General features: G+C 38.0%; 4 protein-coding genes across 9 annotated transcripts; 3 read left to right on the forward strand and 1 right to left on the reverse strand.

Moving 5' to 3' along the window:
- Window positions 1-35: 35 nt before the first annotated feature.
- enoph1 (enolase-phosphatase 1) lies at window positions 36-3,798 on the forward strand. The gene is made up of 6 exons (XM_040007163.1): window positions 36-340; window positions 1,319-1,420; window positions 1,718-1,920; window positions 2,093-2,225; window positions 2,445-2,568; window positions 2,879-3,798. The coding sequence occupies exons 1-6, from the start codon at window positions 257-259 to the stop codon at window positions 3,016-3,018; spliced, it is 786 nt and encodes a 261-aa protein (XP_039863097.1). The 5' UTR covers window positions 36-256; the 3' UTR covers window positions 3,019-3,798.
- Window positions 3,799-4,487: 689 nt separating this feature from the next.
- On the forward strand, window positions 4,488-11,118 carry hnrnpd (heterogeneous nuclear ribonucleoprotein D). Of its 5 annotated transcripts, XR_005692529.1 has the most exons (9): window positions 4,488-5,027; window positions 6,463-6,631; window positions 6,996-7,157; window positions 7,266-7,397; window positions 8,579-8,675; window positions 9,046-9,201; window positions 9,287-9,380; window positions 9,728-9,829; window positions 10,630-11,118. XR_005692529.1 is itself a non-coding variant. In XM_040007161.1 (8 exons), exons 1-7 carry the CDS (start codon window positions 4,861-4,863, stop codon window positions 9,352-9,354), a joined length of 951 nt encoding a protein of 316 aa, XP_039863095.1. In that variant the 5' UTR covers window positions 4,488-4,860; the 3' UTR covers window positions 9,355-9,380; window positions 9,728-11,118. The 5 variants fall into 5 exon arrangements, 3 of the variants coding, with proteins under 3 accessions (XP_039863095.1, XP_039863096.1, XP_039863094.1); XR_005692528.1 differs by having other exon boundaries at window positions 9,287-9,829; XM_040007161.1 differs by having other exon boundaries at window positions 9,728-11,118.
- si:ch73-234b20.5 (uncharacterized protein LOC449923 homolog) lies at window positions 10,138-13,507 on the reverse strand. Of its 2 annotated transcripts, none has more exons than XM_040007165.1 (4): window positions 13,381-13,507; window positions 12,951-13,032; window positions 12,399-12,569; window positions 10,138-11,522 (listed from the first exon to the last, which is right to left on the reverse strand). In XM_040007165.1, exons 2-4 carry the CDS (start codon window positions 12,951-12,953, stop codon window positions 11,385-11,387), a joined length of 312 nt encoding a protein of 103 aa, XP_039863099.1. In that variant the 5' UTR covers window positions 12,954-13,032; window positions 13,381-13,507; the 3' UTR covers window positions 10,138-11,384. The 2 variants fall into 2 exon arrangements, with proteins under 2 accessions (XP_039863099.1, XP_039863100.1); XM_040007166.1 differs by having other exon boundaries at window positions 12,951-12,990; window positions 13,381-13,492.
- A 1,799-nt stretch (window positions 13,508-15,306) lies between these two features.
- mat2al (methionine adenosyltransferase II, alpha-like) lies at window positions 15,307-20,074 on the forward strand. Its single transcript, XM_040007159.1, has 10 exons — window positions 15,307-15,435; window positions 15,619-15,714; window positions 16,648-16,725; window positions 17,120-17,242; window positions 17,342-17,454; window positions 18,210-18,353; window positions 18,463-18,681; window positions 18,775-18,957; window positions 19,078-19,211; window positions 19,291-20,074. The coding sequence occupies exons 1-10, from the start codon at window positions 15,429-15,431 to the stop codon at window positions 19,391-19,393; spliced, it is 1,200 nt and encodes a 399-aa protein (XP_039863093.1). The 5' UTR covers window positions 15,307-15,428; the 3' UTR covers window positions 19,394-20,074.
- The last annotated feature ends 217 nt before the right edge of the window (window positions 20,075-20,291 follow it).

Genomic DNA, 20,291 nt, shown 5'->3' on the forward strand with positions numbered 1-20,291 from the left:
CTGGCGTGGAGTCTGAACTGACGGAGCTGGCCATGTGTGCATATTACTGCCCTGTTTGTTAGCTGTGAAGTGATTGCTAGTTAGTGGCTTACCACCAGAGAAATTTGTTAGCGCGTGCATAATCTGTAGTCTGCTTGATCTGTTAGTCTTGTAAAAACAGCGAGGACCGGGTCCAGCCTGGTTCTTCCACCGCGGTGCTGCTAATTAGTAAGCTAACGTCAGCTAACAAGAGCCGTTGCAGACTCACCCAGTAAAAATGGCCACTGTTTCTATTCCTGCCTGCAGTAGTGCCCTGCTGCTCGACATTGAAGGCACCACCACACCGATTACATTTGTGAAGGTAAGCAGCGTGAAATGCAAACGAAGTCTGCACGGTTGTGCGGCTATGCTAACAGCTGCCTGTCACCGGTAGCACACATCTAAACCAACAAAACTTCACAGGGTCTCTCTATCTTCTGAATATAATGCAATTTTATTGATTTGCTTCTACAAATGTCTATATTTGCTTTATGTAACCAGAAATACCGTTTGACAACGAACACACCTAACGCTGCGTTCATGTCACACAAGAAGTGTTGTAATTAGCAGTTTCATGTAATGTTTTTACTTTCATGGAAGCCTCTTTGCTGTGTGTCTTAGAATACGGAAGTGCGTTAGAAATAGACATGGACATGTGAAGTCACCATTCACAATGCTCATCAACATTGAGCTACACACTGTTGGGTTTTTCAAGAACTACACTGAACCACATTTGCGTAGGTTAAAAAAACTCCTCTCTGGGTAGGCAAATGTCTGTGCAAACAGACACAACAGCTGTACCATAAATGAAGGAAAAGGCTTTTAAAACAGGAATCAATAAACATTGTTCTGTTGGTATTTTCCAACTAGAGAGACTGAATTAGAGCCTAACCATATAAGATGTCTAAGAACAACATGGTGATTTAACAATCCCGTTTTCAAGTTCATCGGCTTTCCAACACGGGAAACAATCATATTTCTCTAACGTTGGTTGTATGTTGTTATTTATTTACTCATGTATGCTGCCTGACTGCTCAGATCAGCTGGTTGTTGTTTGTTGCATTGTAAGTCTTTGTAAGCCCCCCTGGTGGACAAACTATGGACATCAACTCTGGTTGAAGGATGTTTCTCCCGTCTCTTCTGTAGTTTCTGTTATTAAAATTTAAATTTATTCGCTGCTATAAATACAGATTGGCAGATAGGTGATATCGATCTGCTGACAAATCACTCAGGCTCTAGTGTGGGTTTTATGTTTTATTTATTTATTTTTGCTGTCATGTGTCCATATTTTCATTTCTAGGATATCCTTTTTCCGTACATCAAAGAGCATCTTGAGGATTACCTGTCCACTCACTGGGAAGAAGACGAGTGCAAACAAGATGTTCATCTACTAAAGAAACAGGTAGCTAGCAAACATGTTTTTCAGTGTGATTCCCTACTGGAAGAATGAAATCCAGGCTGTTACTCAGCCTGGCAGGAATGCAGTTTGTTATTTATCAGCAGCTAGTGAACAAAGGAGGGAAAACCTTTATTTGGGTACTGAAGAATTCTTACATATTCAGCTTCTATCCTTTATTTTCTGAATTGCTTGCCTTTTTTTTTTTTTTAATGAATATTGACATACCTGTTTTAATCCACCAAGTAAACCAGGGAACATGCCTTAGTGCTCTTTTAACAAAAAGGCTGACTGTCACGGCAGATTGAAGAGGACATGAAACAGAACCGGGCGTGTCCTGTGCACACTGTGGACCAGACAGTTCACACAGATGAGGAGAAGGCCATTAGGGAAGTAGTAGAAAATGTTCTGTGGCAGATGGCAGCAGACAGGAAGTCCACAGCGCTCAAACAGTTTCAGGGTCACATGTGGAGGTCAGCTTATGCATCTGGGAGAATCAAAGGCGAGTAAGTACACTGATCATTTTCCTCACTTTTAAAATTCATATACGCTTTACTCAGGTTTGGGTCATAATTTGGTTTGTTTGTCAGAAGTAGAGATAACCCCCCCCACCACCACCACCCCACAAAAACATAATAATAAGCTGCTTTTTCCCCCCCCATCCCTTTTTAAAACCAGGGTCTATCAGGATGTAGTTCCATCTATCAGAACATGGAGAGCACGTGGCCTGAAAGTCTACATCTACTCTTCTGGAAGCGTGGAGGCACAGAAACTTCTATTTGGATACTCTGTTGAAGGAGATCTTCTAGAAGTTTGTTCCCCTTTCCTACTTTAGTGCAAACACAACCTTTGCTTACACATAGTTTCTATTTTTATTTTATTTAATTTTGTTTATTATTTTTTTATAAGAAGGTAACATTTTTGTATTGGAGGGGCTGTTAATGGCTAAAACAAATTGTAAGCTCTTGTTGTTTTTGTTATTGATATTGTCTAATCTGATGGTTTGATTTTTTTTTTTTTTTCTTTTCAGTTATTTGACGGTCACTTTGACACCAGTATAGGGGCTAAAGTGGACGCAAAGAGCTATGAGAGAATTGCAGAGAGGATTGGCTGTCAGCCTGAGGAAATCACATTCCTGACAGACGTCACCCGGGGTAAGTATGTTAGCAATGATAATATTCTCCGTTTGGTCTGGTGTTTGTCTGCTAGTAAGATAACATAAAGACTACCAGGATGAATAGATCGGTGGGACGAAGGCAGTGATCGGCAAAGTGAGGCTTTGTGAAACACTGAAATGTTCAAAGTAGTCGTTTTGTGTTGAGGTTTTGAATCCGTCTGACACCCGTCTTCAAAGAGACTCCTATTGGCCACTTCTGTTTATTGTCACGTCTTGATAATAATATTCTGTTAAGGGCAAAAAACTGTGTACTTTCTTTTTTAACGTGACTGCATTTGTCATTGCAGAGGCCAAAGCTGCAGAAGAAGCTGGCATTAATGTTGTGGTGGTGGTCAGGCCTGGAAACATGGAGCTGACAGATGAGGAGAGGGGCCATTATAACCTCATTACCTCCTTTAGCCAACTTCAGCTTACAGGACATGCTTAACAAAGTGCGTAGACGGATGACTTCGTGATGACCTCTCCTCTTATTTTGCCCCCATCTTTTTTGCAATTCTAGTGTTTTATTGTTTTGGGGGGTTTTTTTCTTCCACATTGATGGGTGACGAGGGACTGGCGATGCTGCTGGGACTGCTGGCAATCAATGGGGCTGATTATGAAATTCCAGTCTTTAAAGGTGGCTCACCATCCAGTTCTTTCAGGATGCTTTTCTCATCAATAGAAACGGATGCACCAAGCATTATAGGAACACAAATGGGACGTCAATGTCATTGGACCATTTGATTGAATGGGAAGCTGTTGCTTTACATTTACAAGCCTGAAGGAAACTGCACATGACATGTGAGACTAGCTTTTTACCTTTTAGATGAACTGTATTTGACTGCCACTCTCCAAATGTATATGCGTGAACTGTATTTCTTAACCATTTTGTAAATGTTCATGTACCATTTTCCTTCCTCTCTACCCAAACAAATGTGTCGCAGACGTATGAAGTCCTGTGCAGTGAGTGAACTGTCTCATTTTAGAAAGTATAATTACAGTATAGATGCACTCAGCAGAATGAGTCTTCATTTGAAACTTTGTTTGAATGTCTTAATTAATCCCCCTCACAGGTGATGGTGTCTATTTAAATGTGCCATACTTGTTGTTCATTTGTAATGTTGATCTTGGGAAGTGAAAATACTGAAACATTGCCAGACTTTGTGTGAAACATTGTTGGTATTATTCAGGAAATGGACTTCTAATAAATGCCTTGTCTCCCCCAGAAGCCTGACTTCTTCTTCTTCAGTCCAAACTGTTTTTAAAAAGTGCTTCCAAATTGAACAGTAAGGATCACAAATGGCTAAACCACAAAAAAGAAAGGAAAACAAAAAACCCTTAAAGGTGCAATTTAAAATTGGTGCTTTGATAAGTAGCTTGTGTCAACATAACACTGGTTTGTCCCAATAGGTAAGTGATTTTAACAAGCGGCAGAAACATGCGTCTTCAGAAAACCTTGAAGTTTTGCTCAAGATTACTTAAAAACTGACAAAAGTCTGGCTCCTTGGAAGAAAAATATAAATAAATGAGGGGTGAGACTTTTGCACAGTACTGTAGTCATGACATTAATTAATTAATCAATTTTAGGACTGTTAGATTCTGCATCTTATGATATTCTTTAACATGCTGATGGGTGGGTTGGTTATTTGATTCATCAATCATGATGAATCTACTTTTTGTCTTTGGTATATTATTGACCAAAAATTTGTTCAGAGTATAAATTACTAACTGAAAAATGTCTTTTACATAATTCTACTTTTTGGTTTGCTCTGTTCCTTATTTTTTGCCTCAATTATTTCCTTTTTTTTCATCTGTATTTTTGCAAACGGCTCTACAAAAAAGAGGGAATTAAGCCCAAAATGTACTATTTGTTACATAAAGAAGGGGGCGCGGTCTAGCTTTCACGTCGGTTTGACAGCCGTTTTTAACCGACGAAGAAGAAGATGACGGCGACGAAAACAAAGCGACGCTCATAAGTCACCTCTCAATATTATCGTAACTTCAACCTAATTTTTTTTTTTCATGCCGAGCGTTGTTTTCTCCAAATTCATACTAACCCCACATTGGATTCACGTAACCCGACCAGTTAGCTTGTTCTAACTAGGGACGGACATTTTATTTAACAGCATATGATATCAAAATATTAGCCAGCGACTAGCCTGTCATCAGTTAGCTGACAGAAGCCAGACAGTTAGCTTAGCTCCAGCAGAGATATCTGACGTAGCTTTGATTTCAGAGCCCTTTAGGGGTGAAACTTTAGTTTAAGTCTTGTTCCAGAAAAACCCGAAACATGTCGGATGATTATGAATTAAGCGACGACCCGAACATGATGAGAATGGAGGAGGATGGAGAGGCAAACAGTGACGACCCGATGTCAGCAGCGGGGGACTGTGGCCTTATGGGGGGCGAGGCCGAAGGATCAAGGATCGACGCCAGTAAAAACGAGGAGGATGAAGGGTATGGTGATGGTGAAGGGTGGATAGACTCAGGTTCACTGTTGATAATCGAAAAGATGCTGTAGCTGCAGGACCGGATTTTTGCAGGACCTGGCATTGTTATTGCTGGGTACTACTTTATTCATTAGGAGGGGTGATTATTTTAACAAGCATTCATAAACTAAACATTACACTAGAATGATTTCCGAGGTGTTTGAGTGTTACCGGTTTGCTATTTTAAAAGCTTGGGTTTTAAAAGGAAATGTTAGACTAAAGTAAGTGATATTTTCAAATATCATTTACTTTTGAATGTTTGTTATTATTTTCAGTTTTCTGTTTAGAAAAACAGAAACCGTTGTTCAGAAAATCAAAGTATGGATGCATATACAGAGTATTGGTTTGTTATTGTCCTGTGGTGTGACAGAAAATGATGCAAAGAATAGGGTGAAGTATAGGCAGATTATCCGTTTTAGCGACGTCCAACGGGAGCACTAAAAAGAAGAAGATTGCATTAGATTACCAATCATTGATATTAGCAAATGTTTAAGTGTTGGCAATATCAATCAAAAGTGGAGCTAATGGTTCCAAAATTGTATGAAGAGCATACATTACAGTGCAGGATTTTTGTTTCCCTTTTTAGAAAAGGTGGGAAATAAAACCCAAAATAAAGTCACAAGACTTACAAAATATATATATCGCCATCAGCTGTGAGTCACAGTCCTTTTATATCAACCTGGTCACTGAATCCCTTAATTAAAAAGAATTAGAACAGGTTCAGTTTAGGGAATATCTTAACATTTTATCACTGCAGTTGTAAACAAAACCATCTTTCTTGATAATAACACTGCACTGGTTGGTTGCAGGTCTACAGTACTTCACTGGTGGATTTATATGCATGGTTTTCCTTGCAATAAAGTGATTGACTGATTCTGATATAGAAAGGGGTTTTGGACTTACACCATTTAAAAATCACCGTCACTTTAAAATAACAAAACAATTACCCCACGTTTTATGATTATAGTTGAATTTACTCAAGAATAAATACATTTCTCTTTATCAAATGGTCACAAACAACAGAAAGATGTTAACAGACTTCTGTTAAGAAAGGGAACAGATTCTTTGCCCTATTTTAATATGGACAAAACATGTTTATATGTGAAGGCCCATTTTGAGCTAGGAAAAACCATTGTATGTGTTCACATTTTGGTTGCACATAAAAGATGAAATCAGGTCCTCATTAGTCACCTAATGAATGGAGGATCTGCTGTGTTTGATATTGTATTGTCTGGATGTAAATTGATGATAAATTACTTACTAAGCAAGTTACATAGATTACTTGTAGCAAATGAGGGGACCTTTGAGCAGCCCAGCTGTTTAAAGAAGCTTGCATAGATATCTTATAAAGCAGTCTCAACACATAGACACCACCTGCTTATTTTTGTGTGATTTGTCAACAGGAAGATGTTTGTTGGAGGCCTCAGCTGGGACACGACTAAGAAGGACCTGAAAGATTACTTTTCAAAGTTTGGGGAAGTGGTAGACTGCACATTAAAGCTGGACCCCATGACTGGACGGTCAAGGGGTTTTGGGTTTGTGCTCTTCAAAGAACCTGAAAGTGTTGATAAGGTATTATCCTGTTCACATAAGTGGATGTGTGTGTGTGTTGTTTTTTTTTAATTACCAGTGAATTTGCTTTTCTAACAGACGTGAACTTGCTGTGATTGTGCAGTTTCATGTCTGTGTGGGTGGTTTTTTTTTTTTTCAGTTTTATTTAATGATTAGCAGAAAATTTTAATATTTGGCCTTTTTTGGCAATTTGGATTTAAATTAGAATGAATGTAACTATACTACTGCGCGGTTTATGAATACAAGCTATAAAGTTTGATCTCAATGATGCCCAAACAATCAAACATCCGTTCCGCTAAATCAAAATGAAAGATGAAATATTCACGTATGTACATTTTTGTCAATGGTCTATATTGCTTTACAGGTTGCCTCACAGAAAGAACATAAACTTAATGGGAAGGTGATTGACCCCAAAAAAGCCAAGGCCATGAAGAGCAAGGAGCCAGTAAAGAAGATCTTTGTTGGTGGTCTCTCTCCTGACACTCCTGAAGAGAAAGTCAGAGAGTATTTTGGTGCCTTCGGAGAGGTGAGTGACTTATGAAAATTAGATTTTGTTTGATCTTTTTCCCCACTTGTTCTGTGTGGCTATGCAGGGCTCCTATTTGCCCATTAAATTATGTCTTAATGTGAACAGGTGGAGTCCGTTGAGCTTCCCATGGAGAACAAAACAAACAAAAGGAGAGGCTTCTGTTTCATCACATTCAAGGAGGAGGAGCCAGTAAAGAAGATTATGGAAAAAAAGTACCACAATATTGGATTAAGCAAGGTACAGTCCTTTTCTTTTAGATCCTATATTATGTGCTTTTATTTTTCAGAATTTCCCCCCTTTTTATATGTAGAAAAAAGTCTGCGATGCATATGTTGAAAAGCTGTATGTCTTCTCTCACTCGGTCTCTCCCCCACCGTTCTGTCTCTATTACAAATAAATAAATGAAACATTAATTTTAAAAAACCCTGTTAGTTTACCTGAACTGAGGCAACTCTTATTGTCTTATCAAAGCAGCCAGACTCCACTTATAAATTTTATAGCTGATCAACCTGTTGCTTTACTGCTGCATCAAAAGGTTCGTTTATGTGACTTTGGTGTTTTAACATGATAATTATGAATCAAACTAAGGTGTTAAACACCAGAGCCACACAACAGCGACGTGACAGCAACTAAAGCAGCCCTGTTCTTTTCAAATGTAGATAATGTGGCTAACATAATTGTTAGCTTTGACTGTATACACAGATTGCGTGTCAAAGCTCTGGGGAAAAAGAAATGCTGAGGAATGATAGTGACTTTGTGGAATTTTTACAGACAGATTAGTAACCTTTTAAAAAGTACTGTGTGGGTGTTACTTTATATGCTTCAGTGCACTTAAACTCATCTGGCTTTCTGTTAGCATTTACATCTGTTTGCTTCTTTTCTAATCTCTGTACTCATTCAAATTCACAATAACTGTGCACTCATGGGTATATTTTTTGGTTTCTGTTGTCAGACAAGAGAACTACTTTGAAACATTGACTTTAATGTGGTCCATTACTAACGGAGAGCTGTTTACCAACAGGCTGCTCTCCACCAATGAAATTTCGATTTTTGTAACTGCAGCACTTTGTTGGACAAACTTTGCATTTATATATGTGAAAAAACAAAGAATTTGGCTGCATTTTAAAGTAAGAGTGGTGTGCAGGGAGAAAGTTGGAAGCTACAGTGTGTCTCATTCTGGTCTGTTTTGACAGCAATAGTGTACTAAATGAGCTGGGCTGCTCCTATTGGCTGCTTCTGTCACTCACAGACCCTTCTTTAAAGGGGCTGATGCACAATGTGTGTGTATGTATGGAGAGAGAGAGAGAGAGAGATTTATATATATATACATATAAAATGTGTACGAACATGGAAGACTAATGTGAATTTGTGGTGAATTATGGGACCTTAATTTGATTTAATCTGGTAATTTCTTATAGTGTGAAATAAAAGTGGCGATGTCTAAGGAGCAGTACCAACAGCAGCAGTATTGGGGTGGCAGAGGAGGATATTCATCTAGGTCTCGGGGAAGAGGTGGTGAGTGTAGACTGTTTTGCATAACTTCTTGCAGGTAAAGATATTTATAAAGCTTACTTGTACAAACTGCGTGTGTTTTCTGTTCTTAAAGATAACAAAGCTTTCTCCTCTGTTAGACTTGTTATGTAAATGTGACGGTAAAACAGTAATTAAAAAACAAACAAACTAAAAACACACACATACAAAATTCTTAACTGATTTACATTTCTGGGATGTAAATCACAAAATTAGCAGTTAAGTCTGCTCTCAATCTAACAGTCTGATTTAATAATAGAAGATGAGGTTTGACTGTTGCGTTTTTAGTTTGAAACACAGGTCAGTTTATGTCAACTTGGTGTCTGTTTTTTTTTTTGTTTTGTTTTAATTTCAGGCCCAAATCAAAATTGGAACCAGGGTTATGGCAACTACTGGAATCAAGGCTATGGAAATTATGGCAACTATGGTTACAGTAATCAAGGCTATGGAGGATATGGTGGCTATGATTACTCTGGTTACAACAACTATTATGGCTATGGTGACTACAACAGTGAGTATAGTTTTACGGCCAGTTTTTTTTTCTACTTTTGGAACAATACAAACGTGTGAAATTCCCACTTTGTTCACATGTGTAGATCAATCTGGTGGTTATGGCAAGTCGCCACGACGTGGTGGTCACACGAACAGTTACAAGCCGTATTAATAGGGGAAACCCTCCTCTTGAAATAGGTATGTAATAGCACATATATACTTTTTTGCTTTTAAACTTAAAGTAGTTTTATATTTACTTTGATGTTTGGTAACATTATGCATAATTTCCTCCATAAATTTCTTTTTCTCAGCACCCTGAAGTGCTTTACAGTAGTGGTAACATAGAGGCTACGCTCTTGTGGCGATTATTTTAACAGCCGGCTTCTGCTGCCTCTTTTGCATCTTCTCTTTTTTTTTTAAACTGTAAAGTTAACAGGTAATGTACTGCTACTACAGTAAATGGATGCCAAAGTTAAGGATGTGCAAGGAAACAGAAGGAAGTATGTTGTCTCCTAACTCTGACATACCTTGTTTGTACCTGCCAGCGGAGCTTCCTTGCAGGCCATGAGCTGACTCCCAGATACTCTCAGGGCCCGCTCAATGCGGACCGGGTATGAGAAGCATACGCTCTCGAATGCTGCCATTTGGTATGGTCTTCCAACATCCTGTATCAGCATTTCTAAACTAAACAATATGGGACACGTCCAGCTTTGTCATCTTTCTTTCCATTTTTTAATTTCTTTGCAATTGTTTGTAATGTAAAACGTAAAATATACATATGTAATTGTCATTTTTTACAGGCCCTTACTCCCCCACAAGTAATAATTATAAATCTGAAAAAATAACTTTGTTTTTTAAAGGATACATACAGCTTTCTCTGGACTTTCCAGTTCCTAATGTTAATATATGCATCCCTAATCTTAATTAAAATGCTTGTTTCTTTATTTAGCTCTTGTAGCCAGTAGTCCATGAGCTAAAACCTGGTTCGTATTTGGACTCTACTGTGCTGGGGGATAAAGTGCTTTAATTTGTGTACATGTATTGTTCTGTTTTGTGTTACTCACAGCGATGGAAAAGGCTCCTCCTTTTGTTAATTTTCCTGTAACAAATTTTCCTCTTATAACCTTTGGTAAAATGAGAAGAATCAAAGTGTCACTACATCTCCAGAAAATTTGCATGTAATGCTTTCTTTAATGTGTATTTTTGACCAATTTGAACATTTCTTCCATTTAGTATTTTGGCTTTGACTTCTTCAATTTAATGCACTTCAAGATCTCTAGCTTAACTTTCTAACTTTTTATGTAATATGTTAAAATAATCAGTTTGTTTTTTTTCTTATAGTTTTTTTATTACATTGGACATTATAAACACAGGGGATTCCTATTGTTTTGCAATCTTACCCTCTTTGTTTGTCTATAGCTGATTTATTGTTGTTTGTTTTTCATAGGTTTCAGAGTGATGAAAGTCTACCGTGCGCTGTTGGAGCGTTGGCCAGAGAGATGATGGTATCCAGCAAAGATTACTTAGCTAGTTGTAAGACAGTAATTGAAGAACACCAAGACCTACAGTACATTTTCTCCTATACCTACTGAGTATTTCATTGTTATGCATTTATTTGGATTGCTGCAATGTTTGATCAGTTTGCTTTCCTCATCCCTTCGTTTTTTGTACTTATGTCCAAATGCTAACTTGTGAACTGCTTCATATATTCCATGACTGAAATGTAACATTGGTTGGAACAAATCACTCACATATTCAGTAATGTGGTAGCAAAGATACAAAATGTGTTATTACAATTCATTATCTTTATCATAGTCATCAATCATATATTAAATATGTTATTACAGAGTTTGACAGTCATAAACATACAATATATATATACAGTGTATTGGACATGAAGAAATGCGACAAATAAAAATAAACACATTTGAATTTCTGTTCCATTAATAGAGTGGTTTTATGTCACACATGTAAGACTGTTGGAGTGTTAAAGTATTTCAGCTAACTTGATATCACTTCAATCTCTGCTGCTCTCAATTTCTTTTTCACATTATGTTGTCACAAAATAACATAATCAACAATCATTAGCCCTTTAAATTTACATGTCTTTGCTTAAGCTGAAGTGATCACTTGCAAGAGTAATTCAAATGCCGGTAAGCGCCATGTTTGTAGCTTTCAGCCTTGAGTAGGTAAACGTGGAATTTATATAACTTTTGTGGCAGCAAGGATGATGAGGATGATGATGATCAGCACAATCACACCGATTAGGATCATCATTTTAACATTTTTCCACCAGTATTTTCTGGCCACCCTTGTGGATGTTCTCTGGAATGAGTCAGCCTGAAAAGAAAAAAAACTGCCAAATTAAACCCTGATATTTGAGGAAGCACATGCGTCGTTTAAAGACGCGCAATCTCCAGAAGCCCTATAAAGCATCAACCATTTGCAAGCTTTAGAGATGAACACGAGGGTTTCTGATTGAGTGATTACAAAGTGATGAAGAATGATGAATGGATAATTAAAACAGGAACCCTAAAATATTAGAAGAACAAACTGAATCTTTGTTGCCCAAGGATGGTTACATGTATTGCAAAGATGTAAATGTGCATGAAATACTGAAATATTAAGTATCTAGTGAGAACAAGTTACCATACATATATAAATAATTGAGATGAAATAGATACTAAACTAAAGGGGTGACCGCAGTAGTGTATAACTGTTTAAACATCCTAGCTAAAAGTAACAATAAAACATTTAAAAGTGGGTGAGCGGTAAAAAAGAAATGTAGATGAATAGCTGAAACAGGTAGCAATGTGTGGGTTATTTTACAAATTTGGTCTGTAAATGAAAGCAAAAGAAAACAAAGGTTTATAGGGGAACTGGAAACTGCTAGGGACGTTTCCCTAATCAGACAACAAACTGTAAAGGTTGGGAAACTGCTTTAGTGTCAAATAAGGCATTTTATTACCACTATATGTATCAGGAGCAGGATTTTCTTTTTAAATCTCAACCCGTCTAGTTACAAACATACCATACTATCCCCAGAAATCATGAAATCACTCAAAGTATCTGAAAGCTTTACTTTATGAACAAAAAGCATAAATATGCTTTGTAGCACAGCTAAACATAATATCTTCATATATGATAAAAGATAAAATGGCTTCAAGCTCTCCCCCCCCCCCCCCCCCCCCCCCCCGCCCACGATCAGATACTTACAGACGCCTGCAGGTCATCCGTCTTGCCAATCAGATCATCTAATCTGTCGCCTCTCTCCAGCACTTTGTTGATGTTGTCTGTCAGAATAACTTTAACCTCATTTACCTGACCTTGCACTTGGTCAAGCTTAGAGGCCGGAACAGCGGGAGTTGGCTGAGAATGTTGGTCAGCCTGTGAAAAATGGTGGAAATTGATTCACTTTTAGTGCTGTTGGTCCCTTATCCAAACATTTACTACCATGTGTATGCCACTACAGGTCTGCCGGGCAAATGGCGGTGTTACAGTCCCTGTATAAGTTATTTCTAAGAACCAAACCTTACTTCCTGCAACTGTGCTAACAGGAAAAAGTGCTGTCAAGTGTCGGTAAGTTTACCAAGGCCTGTGTCACTGCCAGATGAGCACCATTGTCACAAAGTAAATTTTACTTACAAAATTTTGATACGGGATTGTTCAATAATGTCAAGATTGACATCAAGTCACCCTCAGTCATCAATAGAAGAGCAGTATATTAGGCAAAAATGAAGTTATAGTCTAAAAATAACATCGACTTACCATAGCAACACTGTTTCCTGGTCAAAACAGCAAAATCCAGCTTCGAACAAAAAAAGGAAATCTTCAGACGAGTTCAGTCCAACTAATTTAATAAACAAACATAGAGATCTGTGTTTCGGGTCATACAGCAAAAGCTGGACAAACGTTTCCTGAAGGTTGCACCTCTTCACAGTTACTTATTAACTAACAGTTGCCTCAATCAAAGTCTCACTGTTTTACCAGAACAAGTCGCCATCACCAGAGAGAACTAAATTTAGTCGAACATGAACATGCAGTACTTTCATTTCCTGCTTTTGAGGAACTAGGCTGCTATATGATCACTACATAAGAGCAAAAACAGCCACCCTGTTTAGTTATTACAGACAAAGAAGATTGAAGTTAAGCTGGTAAATAAGTGTCTACTGGTTTTAGTTCTGTGTGGTTTACATACCATCAGCTGTCAGAGTGGTAAATGCAGGCCAGTGTTGAGCTGATATGTCTGGGCAAAGTACTCTGTGTTTGCGGCAGAGGGATATTTGCAAGGCAATAAAGGGGTGTATTCACTCGGTTGCTCCACTTCATTTCCTCATCCTGTGTTGTGCAGTTTGTTATTTCACCAGTGTAGCAGCCCACACATGACAGTTTCAAAGTCCTGTTGTGAAATTATGCTTCATTCTAACATATTCAAGCGTCGGTTTAGTGCAGGTTAGCCCCTTTTTATGTAATTACTAGAAAACTTTTGAAAATATGTTATATAAAACAGGTCACAAGACGCACTATTTACCAGTGTCTGTAAGCTGTCTCATCAATGTATCATATCTATTTCTGGTCATTTTTGCATGGCCTTTGCCTTTTTAAATTGTCTTCGGTGATTCAGAAATAAAGCTGCAATATGGGATACAAGTTGAATATTATTTTAACAATATAACCGTTAGATTAACACAGTGGGTTAGCCTGCGGGGCCTGGATATGTTATGTGTGTAGGTTTTGTATGTCTTGTTTTCACACCAAATTGTGCTTCATTTACAGTTTTTTTTTTTTTTTTTTGCTGTTTCAGCTTTCTTCCCCCACAGTGCAACACAGTAGTGTTTGTGTGCTCGTTTGTGTGTCATTGTTCTGCTGAAAGGACAAGGAATAACTGAAGATTGTGTAGCAGTCAAAGAAAAATAAAGCATTAATAACACATAAATACTGAAGCCATTCAACCATTAATTCTATTCTATTCTATTTACTGAGCTCAGGATGTACTTCTCTAATAAAGAGGATCTGGGTGTGAGTTGTGGGAACTGATCATTGAGAGGGGGAATGCTTGCCAAATACTAACAGTAGCTGTGGATTACTGAAGTGGAAATAATAAAGACAAATCTTTAAGTGTGCATCAATGCTGGCTTGCTTGAAGTCACTGGTACAAAAAAGGTAGCCTTAGGCTGAAAGGGAGAGGACAGATACAGGTTGGTTACTTGCCAGATGAAGTAATGGGTAGGACTGCAAACTGAGGGGTAAAGGGAAGCAGGTGTGTGAATGGGTGTGGCTACAGATCATGGGTTAGTGCAGATAAGTGAATCAGGTGACTGCGTGAGGAGCAAAGTCTGATGGCATCTGGTGGACAGATGGAGAACACCGGAGAGGAGCTAAAAGAGTGAATACTGAACAGCTAAATCACAGAAGAAACTAATATTACAAGTCTTTGCATCACTAAACATTATGTTTCTTTTCTTTAATATAAAGCATTAAAAAAAGTTGTATCCATGGTCTTAATAGGCTTATCCAGCTACAATCACAATGGAAGCAAGTATTCATAATTAGTTGAGTTACACACAGTAAGAGATTTGAGTAAATTGCCTCTGTGTATTTCTCTTTGGAGCGCATGCTTTTATAGAACCAGCGTTTTGTCTGTAGTTTTATTATTACATGATGAACAATTAATCTAGAAAACGTGGCTCTAGAAAACTTTACATTGGCGGCAAAGAGGTCTAGGCAGTGTCGCACATGTCTCTTCAGTGAAGTAGTAAAAATCCCCTTTATGCAAATGGGGTCAACAAAATATCCACAAAAACACTTTAAAACGATTTATTCTAATATAATCTCTTCTAAGAAAACAAACCCGATTTTTTAGGTAGGTAAGTTAAAACAGTTAGTTTTTAAAAGTAACTTTTAAGGACATAAAAGTGTAAGTGGGGGGTGGGTTCAGCTGGTGGGCACCTGTAGATCCGCCCCTGCCCTGTTAAGTGGCTCAGTCTAAATATATTCCATATAATTTTAGAAGCTGGGAATGTGTTTTCTAGAAAAGTCTTCATTTGTTAGCCCAAAGCTGTGAGATACATGGAGTGGGAGTGACAAGTTCAATATAAAAAAGAAAATGCGTCCCAACAGTGCCATCTTGCGGCTGCCCGAGCTTGCAAACATTCCTTCTTCAGCCATTACAGCTGTTTGCAGATCCTGAAACGGAAATTACTTCTACGGTGTGCTGATGTATCATGTTTTCCTGCACGACTACTGATGAAAGGTTTCATCAGTTGCTTTCTGGAGTTTCTAAATCACAGTTATCTTCAACCTTCAGAGTTAATCATTGCTTTATATAATCGGCGCCGGCGAACATCACAGGCAGCTTTCACTTTATAAAGCAAACCTACATCGGTACGATTGCCCTTTGCTTCATTTTAACCCGCTGAATTCAACTTTTCTGCAGCGACTGTCGACGAGCAGAAGATGAACCAAGGTAGCGGAACCCGCAGCGGGAAGACTTTCCTGTTCACGTCGGAGTCTGTTGGAGAAGGACACTCCGGTAGGCTAGTGCTGTACTCATGTCTCACAGTGTAACGAACAATGTCCAGCTAGACATTCACACATGGATGTATCAGAGACACTTGGACATGTCTGGACATGCACACATACATTGTCTGTCCTTGTAACTCACCACAGCCGTGATGTTAGCAAACTACACAAGTGTATGGAAGATCATTTTACTCAAAACTGATATTGGGGGCAAATAATGATGATCAATTAACACTTCAGTTATTTCCGTTAAATGAGAATATGAATGTTAAAATATTCAAAAATTTATTTTTGCGGCAGAATAATTAAATGTTATATCCTAAATTCAATTTTTTTTTAAATATAAATAAAATGAGAACCTTAAATAATTAAGATGTTTTTTATAACTAACACTAGCGCGTGAAATATAATTTAAAACAAAATTGAAATTAAATATGCAAATTGCCAAAAATGTGACATAAAAATTTATTTAAAATAGTTTTAATATTTAAACAAGATTGAAGCTTCAATACTAAACATACTTTAAACATCTTTGAAAAAAAAAGAAAAGAAAGCATGATAATCTCAAAAGGTGGGAGGAGAAAAAAAATTATTTATTGGAAAAGTTCAGCATTTTAGAAAATATGTTAAGTGGTTTTCTTGGTATGATTAAGTATATAATTATGATGCAAACTAAGTAGCTTGTAGAATCGCCTTTATTAGCAGTGACTTGAAATAATCTATGACTTAATTTTTCATCATTGTGGAGGAATTTTGACCCACACTTCTTTAATACATCGCTTAGTAAAAATAAACATTGTTATCATATTTTATATATTATTATCCTTCTACAACATATCAGGATTCAAATTGAATACAAATCTGCAGAATGTATTTATTTTATTTCACTTTACTTTATTGTTGCCCAATTAGAATTTTTTACATACTGATTTTGTGTTCACAGATAAAATGTGTGATCAGATTAGTGATGCTGTGCTCGATGCGTACCTAAGTCAAGACCCTGACTCTAAAGTGGCCTGTGGTAAGTTTCCAGTTTTATTAGATTGGCGTGATAACGTTTTCACTATTTAGTAAGATTTCCGTCAGGAATTCAACACAGAAATTCCAAATCATCTGCTATTGTTATGTGAACGATGAGATAAGCAGTTGGACCATGGATCGTGATGTGTCAGAACTAATAGTACTAACAGATCTTTAGAGTGAATAAAGTTCAATTAGTTTTGAATGTAGCTGCAAAGGTAGGCTAATTTGGTAACTAATAATTAAACAGTGTTTGCCTTTTAGATCAAAGTTCAGGTCAGCATTTTTCTTCTGGGTTCCTCTTGGATGACGAAATAAATGCAGTTTCAGATAACAAACCATCGTCTTCCTCTCTTCCTGAGACTCGCTCACAGTATTCGTTTCAATTTTTACAGAATGTGTGGCAAAGACTGGCATGATTTTACTAGTTGGAGAAGTAACATCCAAAGCCACGGTAGACCTCCAGACAGTCGTGCGAAACACCGTTAAGAAGATTGGCTATGATGACTCCTCAAAAGGTAAACTATGGATGAAATTGGTATTCTTTTGATTACGTGATTTTACAGAAAGTCAGAGTCAAAGAGTGTTGCTGATATTTTTTCAACTGTGATGTGCAGGCTTTGACTACAAGACCTGCAATGTACTAGTGGCTCTGGAGCCACAGTGTGCGGAGATCTCAGACTGTGTGTTCGAAGGCAGGGATCAGGAGGATATCGGTGCAGGGGACCAGGTTCAGTATTTGATTTTCAGCTACTATGTTTGAATAAGTATTTTGGAGTTGGGGCTAGGATTAGGAGGCCAATAATAAACACATTAATCCTTTTTTTTATGTTTTTGGTTCAGCAGCAAAGGCATAGGAAATTCATAAATCAACAATTTTGTAATTTAAAGATGAAAATATTGAAAAAAGTCATAATTCTGATTGTAACTCTTTTGACATTCAAATACTGAAAACTACCCATAAGAAACGACGTCACAACTTTCATACATATTTTTGTGTAACTCTTACTGTTTCTGATCTCTTTAATGAAGTAGAACTATTTCTTCCCAAGTAAATTATTATTTACATTTTTTTTGCTATAATATTCATAAGAGATTAATGTGTGTGTGTGTGTGTGTGTATATCATGTAACCACAAGGAATTTCCAGTTTTTCAGAAATCGTGAATAAACTGATGATTGGCGCTACTCCCTCGCCTCCCTTTAGAATTTTTAAATGGTGTATTCACCGAAGGACTGTTTGAAAAACTTGATTTTTAGCACTAAATAAAAAATATGGGAAAAGGGGGTCAAGGCATTACCTTCACTACAGGGTTTCATTTACTTGGAATGACTGTGTAAGCTTATTTGTTGAGATATTCAAGTGGCAAACCAAGCAACAACTTATTTGCAAAACACTTCATATTTTTCAGAGACATAATTTGTAAATATTTGCAATTAAAGATTTAAATACAAACTTTTATGTAACTGGCCTTTCACCCTTAAGGGCTTGATGTTTGGCTATGCCACGGATGAGACTGAGGAGTGCATGCCGTTGACCCTGCTTCTGGCTCATAAACTAAACTACAGGATGAAGGAGCTGTCGCGGAATGGAGCGTGTCCTTGGATACAGCCAGACTCCAAATCACAGGTAAGCTTTTTCACAAGGAAAATCTTGCACACTTCATCTTTTTTGTGTTTTTCCTTTAATATTATGGATGAAACTATACCCTCTCCGCTTTTTGGTTTCTCTTCTGTAGGTCACCGTGGAGTATCGAGACAACATGGGAGCCATGGAGCCCCTGCGTGTCCACACTGTGGTGATCTCAGTACAGCACAGCCCTGACATCACCCTGGAGGAGATCAGATGCAACCTAATGGAGAAGGTGGTGAAGGCTGTCATTCCTGCCAAGTACCTGGATGATAACACCATCTACCATCTGCTGCCGAGTGGGAAATTCCTTATTGGGGGTCCACAGGTTAGGAATGACTAAAGCCTGGAGTAAATTATGATTTTCATCCGATGTGAGGGCATGAATGATATGCCTTTGACATTTTTTATACATCAACAGGGAGATGCGGGACTCACAGGACGTAAAATCATAGTGGACACCTACGGAGGATGGGGTGGGCACGGAGGAGGGGCTTTCTCTGGAAAGGACTATTCCAAAGTAGATCGGTCTGGAGCTTATGCAGCACGTTGGGTAGCCAAGTCACTTGTCAAGGCTGGACTGTGCAGGCGAGCTCTCGTTCAGGTGACAATCGAATGGCATTAAGGGGATCAACGTGTAAAGAAAGTATTTCACTGTTTATTCGCATCACTGTTTTTGTGTCTAACGTGTGATGATTGGTGTCCACTCTGCCATGCTCTTAAGATCTCCTATGCTATTGGTGTGAGCCATCCACTCTCCATCTCAGTGTTTCACTACGGCACATCTAACAGAGACGAAGACGAGCTGCTGCAGATCGTACAGAAGAACTTTGATCTGAGGCCTGGAGTGATTGTGAAGTATGTGCAGTTTGTCCTAGTTGCATCTGATAAAGATAAGAGATTCTTTTATTAACAGTGTAGCACTTCGCTTTTACAGAGAGCTGGGACTGAAGAAGCCAATTTACCAGGCCACTGCCTGCTACGGTCATTTTGGCAGGAAGGAGTTCCCTTGGGAAAAGCCGAAGACTCTGGTGTTTTGAGTTTAGTGTTGAGTGTTTTCTAGTTGTGTCCTAGTAAAGTCCGCTTAGTGTCACATAATCAATAATGTCTAAATTCACCTGTTTAAATGTCTTCTCTCTGTTTAAGTGTCTGCTCATTTCTGGCTTCAAACTGCAAAAGCCGTGGCCACCACCTTTTATAACAAAGATTAATTACTATTTTTTTAATTAGAAAAAAGAAACACATTGATGTATTGTTGTATGATGGTTACTGTAAAACATCTGAAGATAAGTGTCACTTTTATACACACTGTCAAAATTCTGAATCTATATCTGTACTAAACATTTATTGATTAAAAGGCTGCAATAAAAACAGACTTTTATTATAATATCATGTAACACTAATACACTAATTTGAAATACTTCAAAGATGGAGTGACCAATAAAGTATGATCTGTATCATGTAACCACCCACAAATATATACAGATACTAACCAGTCTGCATATTCACTCTAAAAAAATATTGCTTTGGCTCTACCAAGTGGACATGAACATCCATCTACTTTTTCCACTTACCTAACTCCGGATGAACTTATCCCCGACATAGGGAGACAGCCATTCACAGTCCCATTAACACCTATGTGCACGTCTTTGGACTGTAAGAGGAAGCTCGAGAAAACATGCAGGGAAGAGGGTGAACATGCAAACTCTACACAGGAAGGCCCCAGCTTGCTCCTGGAGTCAAACCAGGACCTTCTTACTTCTTACTTAGTCCACAGTACCAACTGCCGAGCTGTCCTGGTTATGAACAGTCAAACAATCATTTTGAGATGCACGGTGAGAACAAACAGTACACTGGCAAGGAGACATTGTTTATTATACCCGTTGCTAAATTCCAAATGACTCCACGAATGGACTGATAGTGATGTTCTGCAGATGC

The sequence above is a fragment of the Simochromis diagramma genome, unplaced genomic scaffold (genome assembly GCF_900408965.1).
Source record: "Simochromis diagramma unplaced genomic scaffold, fSimDia1.1 OVJJ01000682.1, whole genome shotgun sequence".
In the NCBI taxonomy this organism is placed as follows: Eukaryota; Metazoa; Chordata; class Actinopteri; order Cichliformes; family Cichlidae; genus Simochromis; species Simochromis diagramma.

Coding starts and splice junctions, on each gene's coding strand:
- enoph1 (XM_040007163.1), top strand. CDS start 257: ATGGCCACTGTTTCTATTCCTGCCTGCAGTAGTGCCCTGCTGCTCGAC. Junction 341..1,318: donor CACCGATTACATTTGTGAAG/GTAAGCAGCGTG, acceptor TTTCATTTCTAG/GATATCCTTTTTCCGTACAT. Junction 1,921..2,092: donor TCTGGGAGAATCAAAGGCGA/GTAAGTACACTG, acceptor TTTTAAAACCAG/GGTCTATCAGGATGTAGTTC.
- hnrnpd (XM_040007160.1), top strand. CDS start 4,861: ATGTCGGATGATTATGAATTAAGCGACGACCCGAACATGATGAGAATG. Junction 8,676..9,045: donor TAGGTCTCGGGGAAGAGGTG/GTGAGTGTAGAC, acceptor TTTTAATTTCAG/GCCCAAATCAAAATTGGAAC. Junction 9,202..9,286: donor TGGCTATGGTGACTACAACA/GTGAGTATAGTT, acceptor TCACATGTGTAG/ATCAATCTGGTGGTTATGGC.
- si:ch73-234b20.5 (XM_040007165.1), bottom strand. Junction 11,523..12,398: donor CGGATGACCTGCAGGCGTCT/GTAAGTATCTGA, acceptor TTTTCTTTTCAG/GCTGACTCATTCCAGAGAAC.
- mat2al (XM_040007159.1), top strand. Junction 16,726..17,119: donor TGACTCTAAAGTGGCCTGTG/GTAAGTTTCCAG, acceptor CAATTTTTACAG/AATGTGTGGCAAAGACTGGC. Junction 18,354..18,462: donor AGCCAGACTCCAAATCACAG/GTAAGCTTTTTC, acceptor TCTCTTCTGTAG/GTCACCGTGGAGTATCGAGA.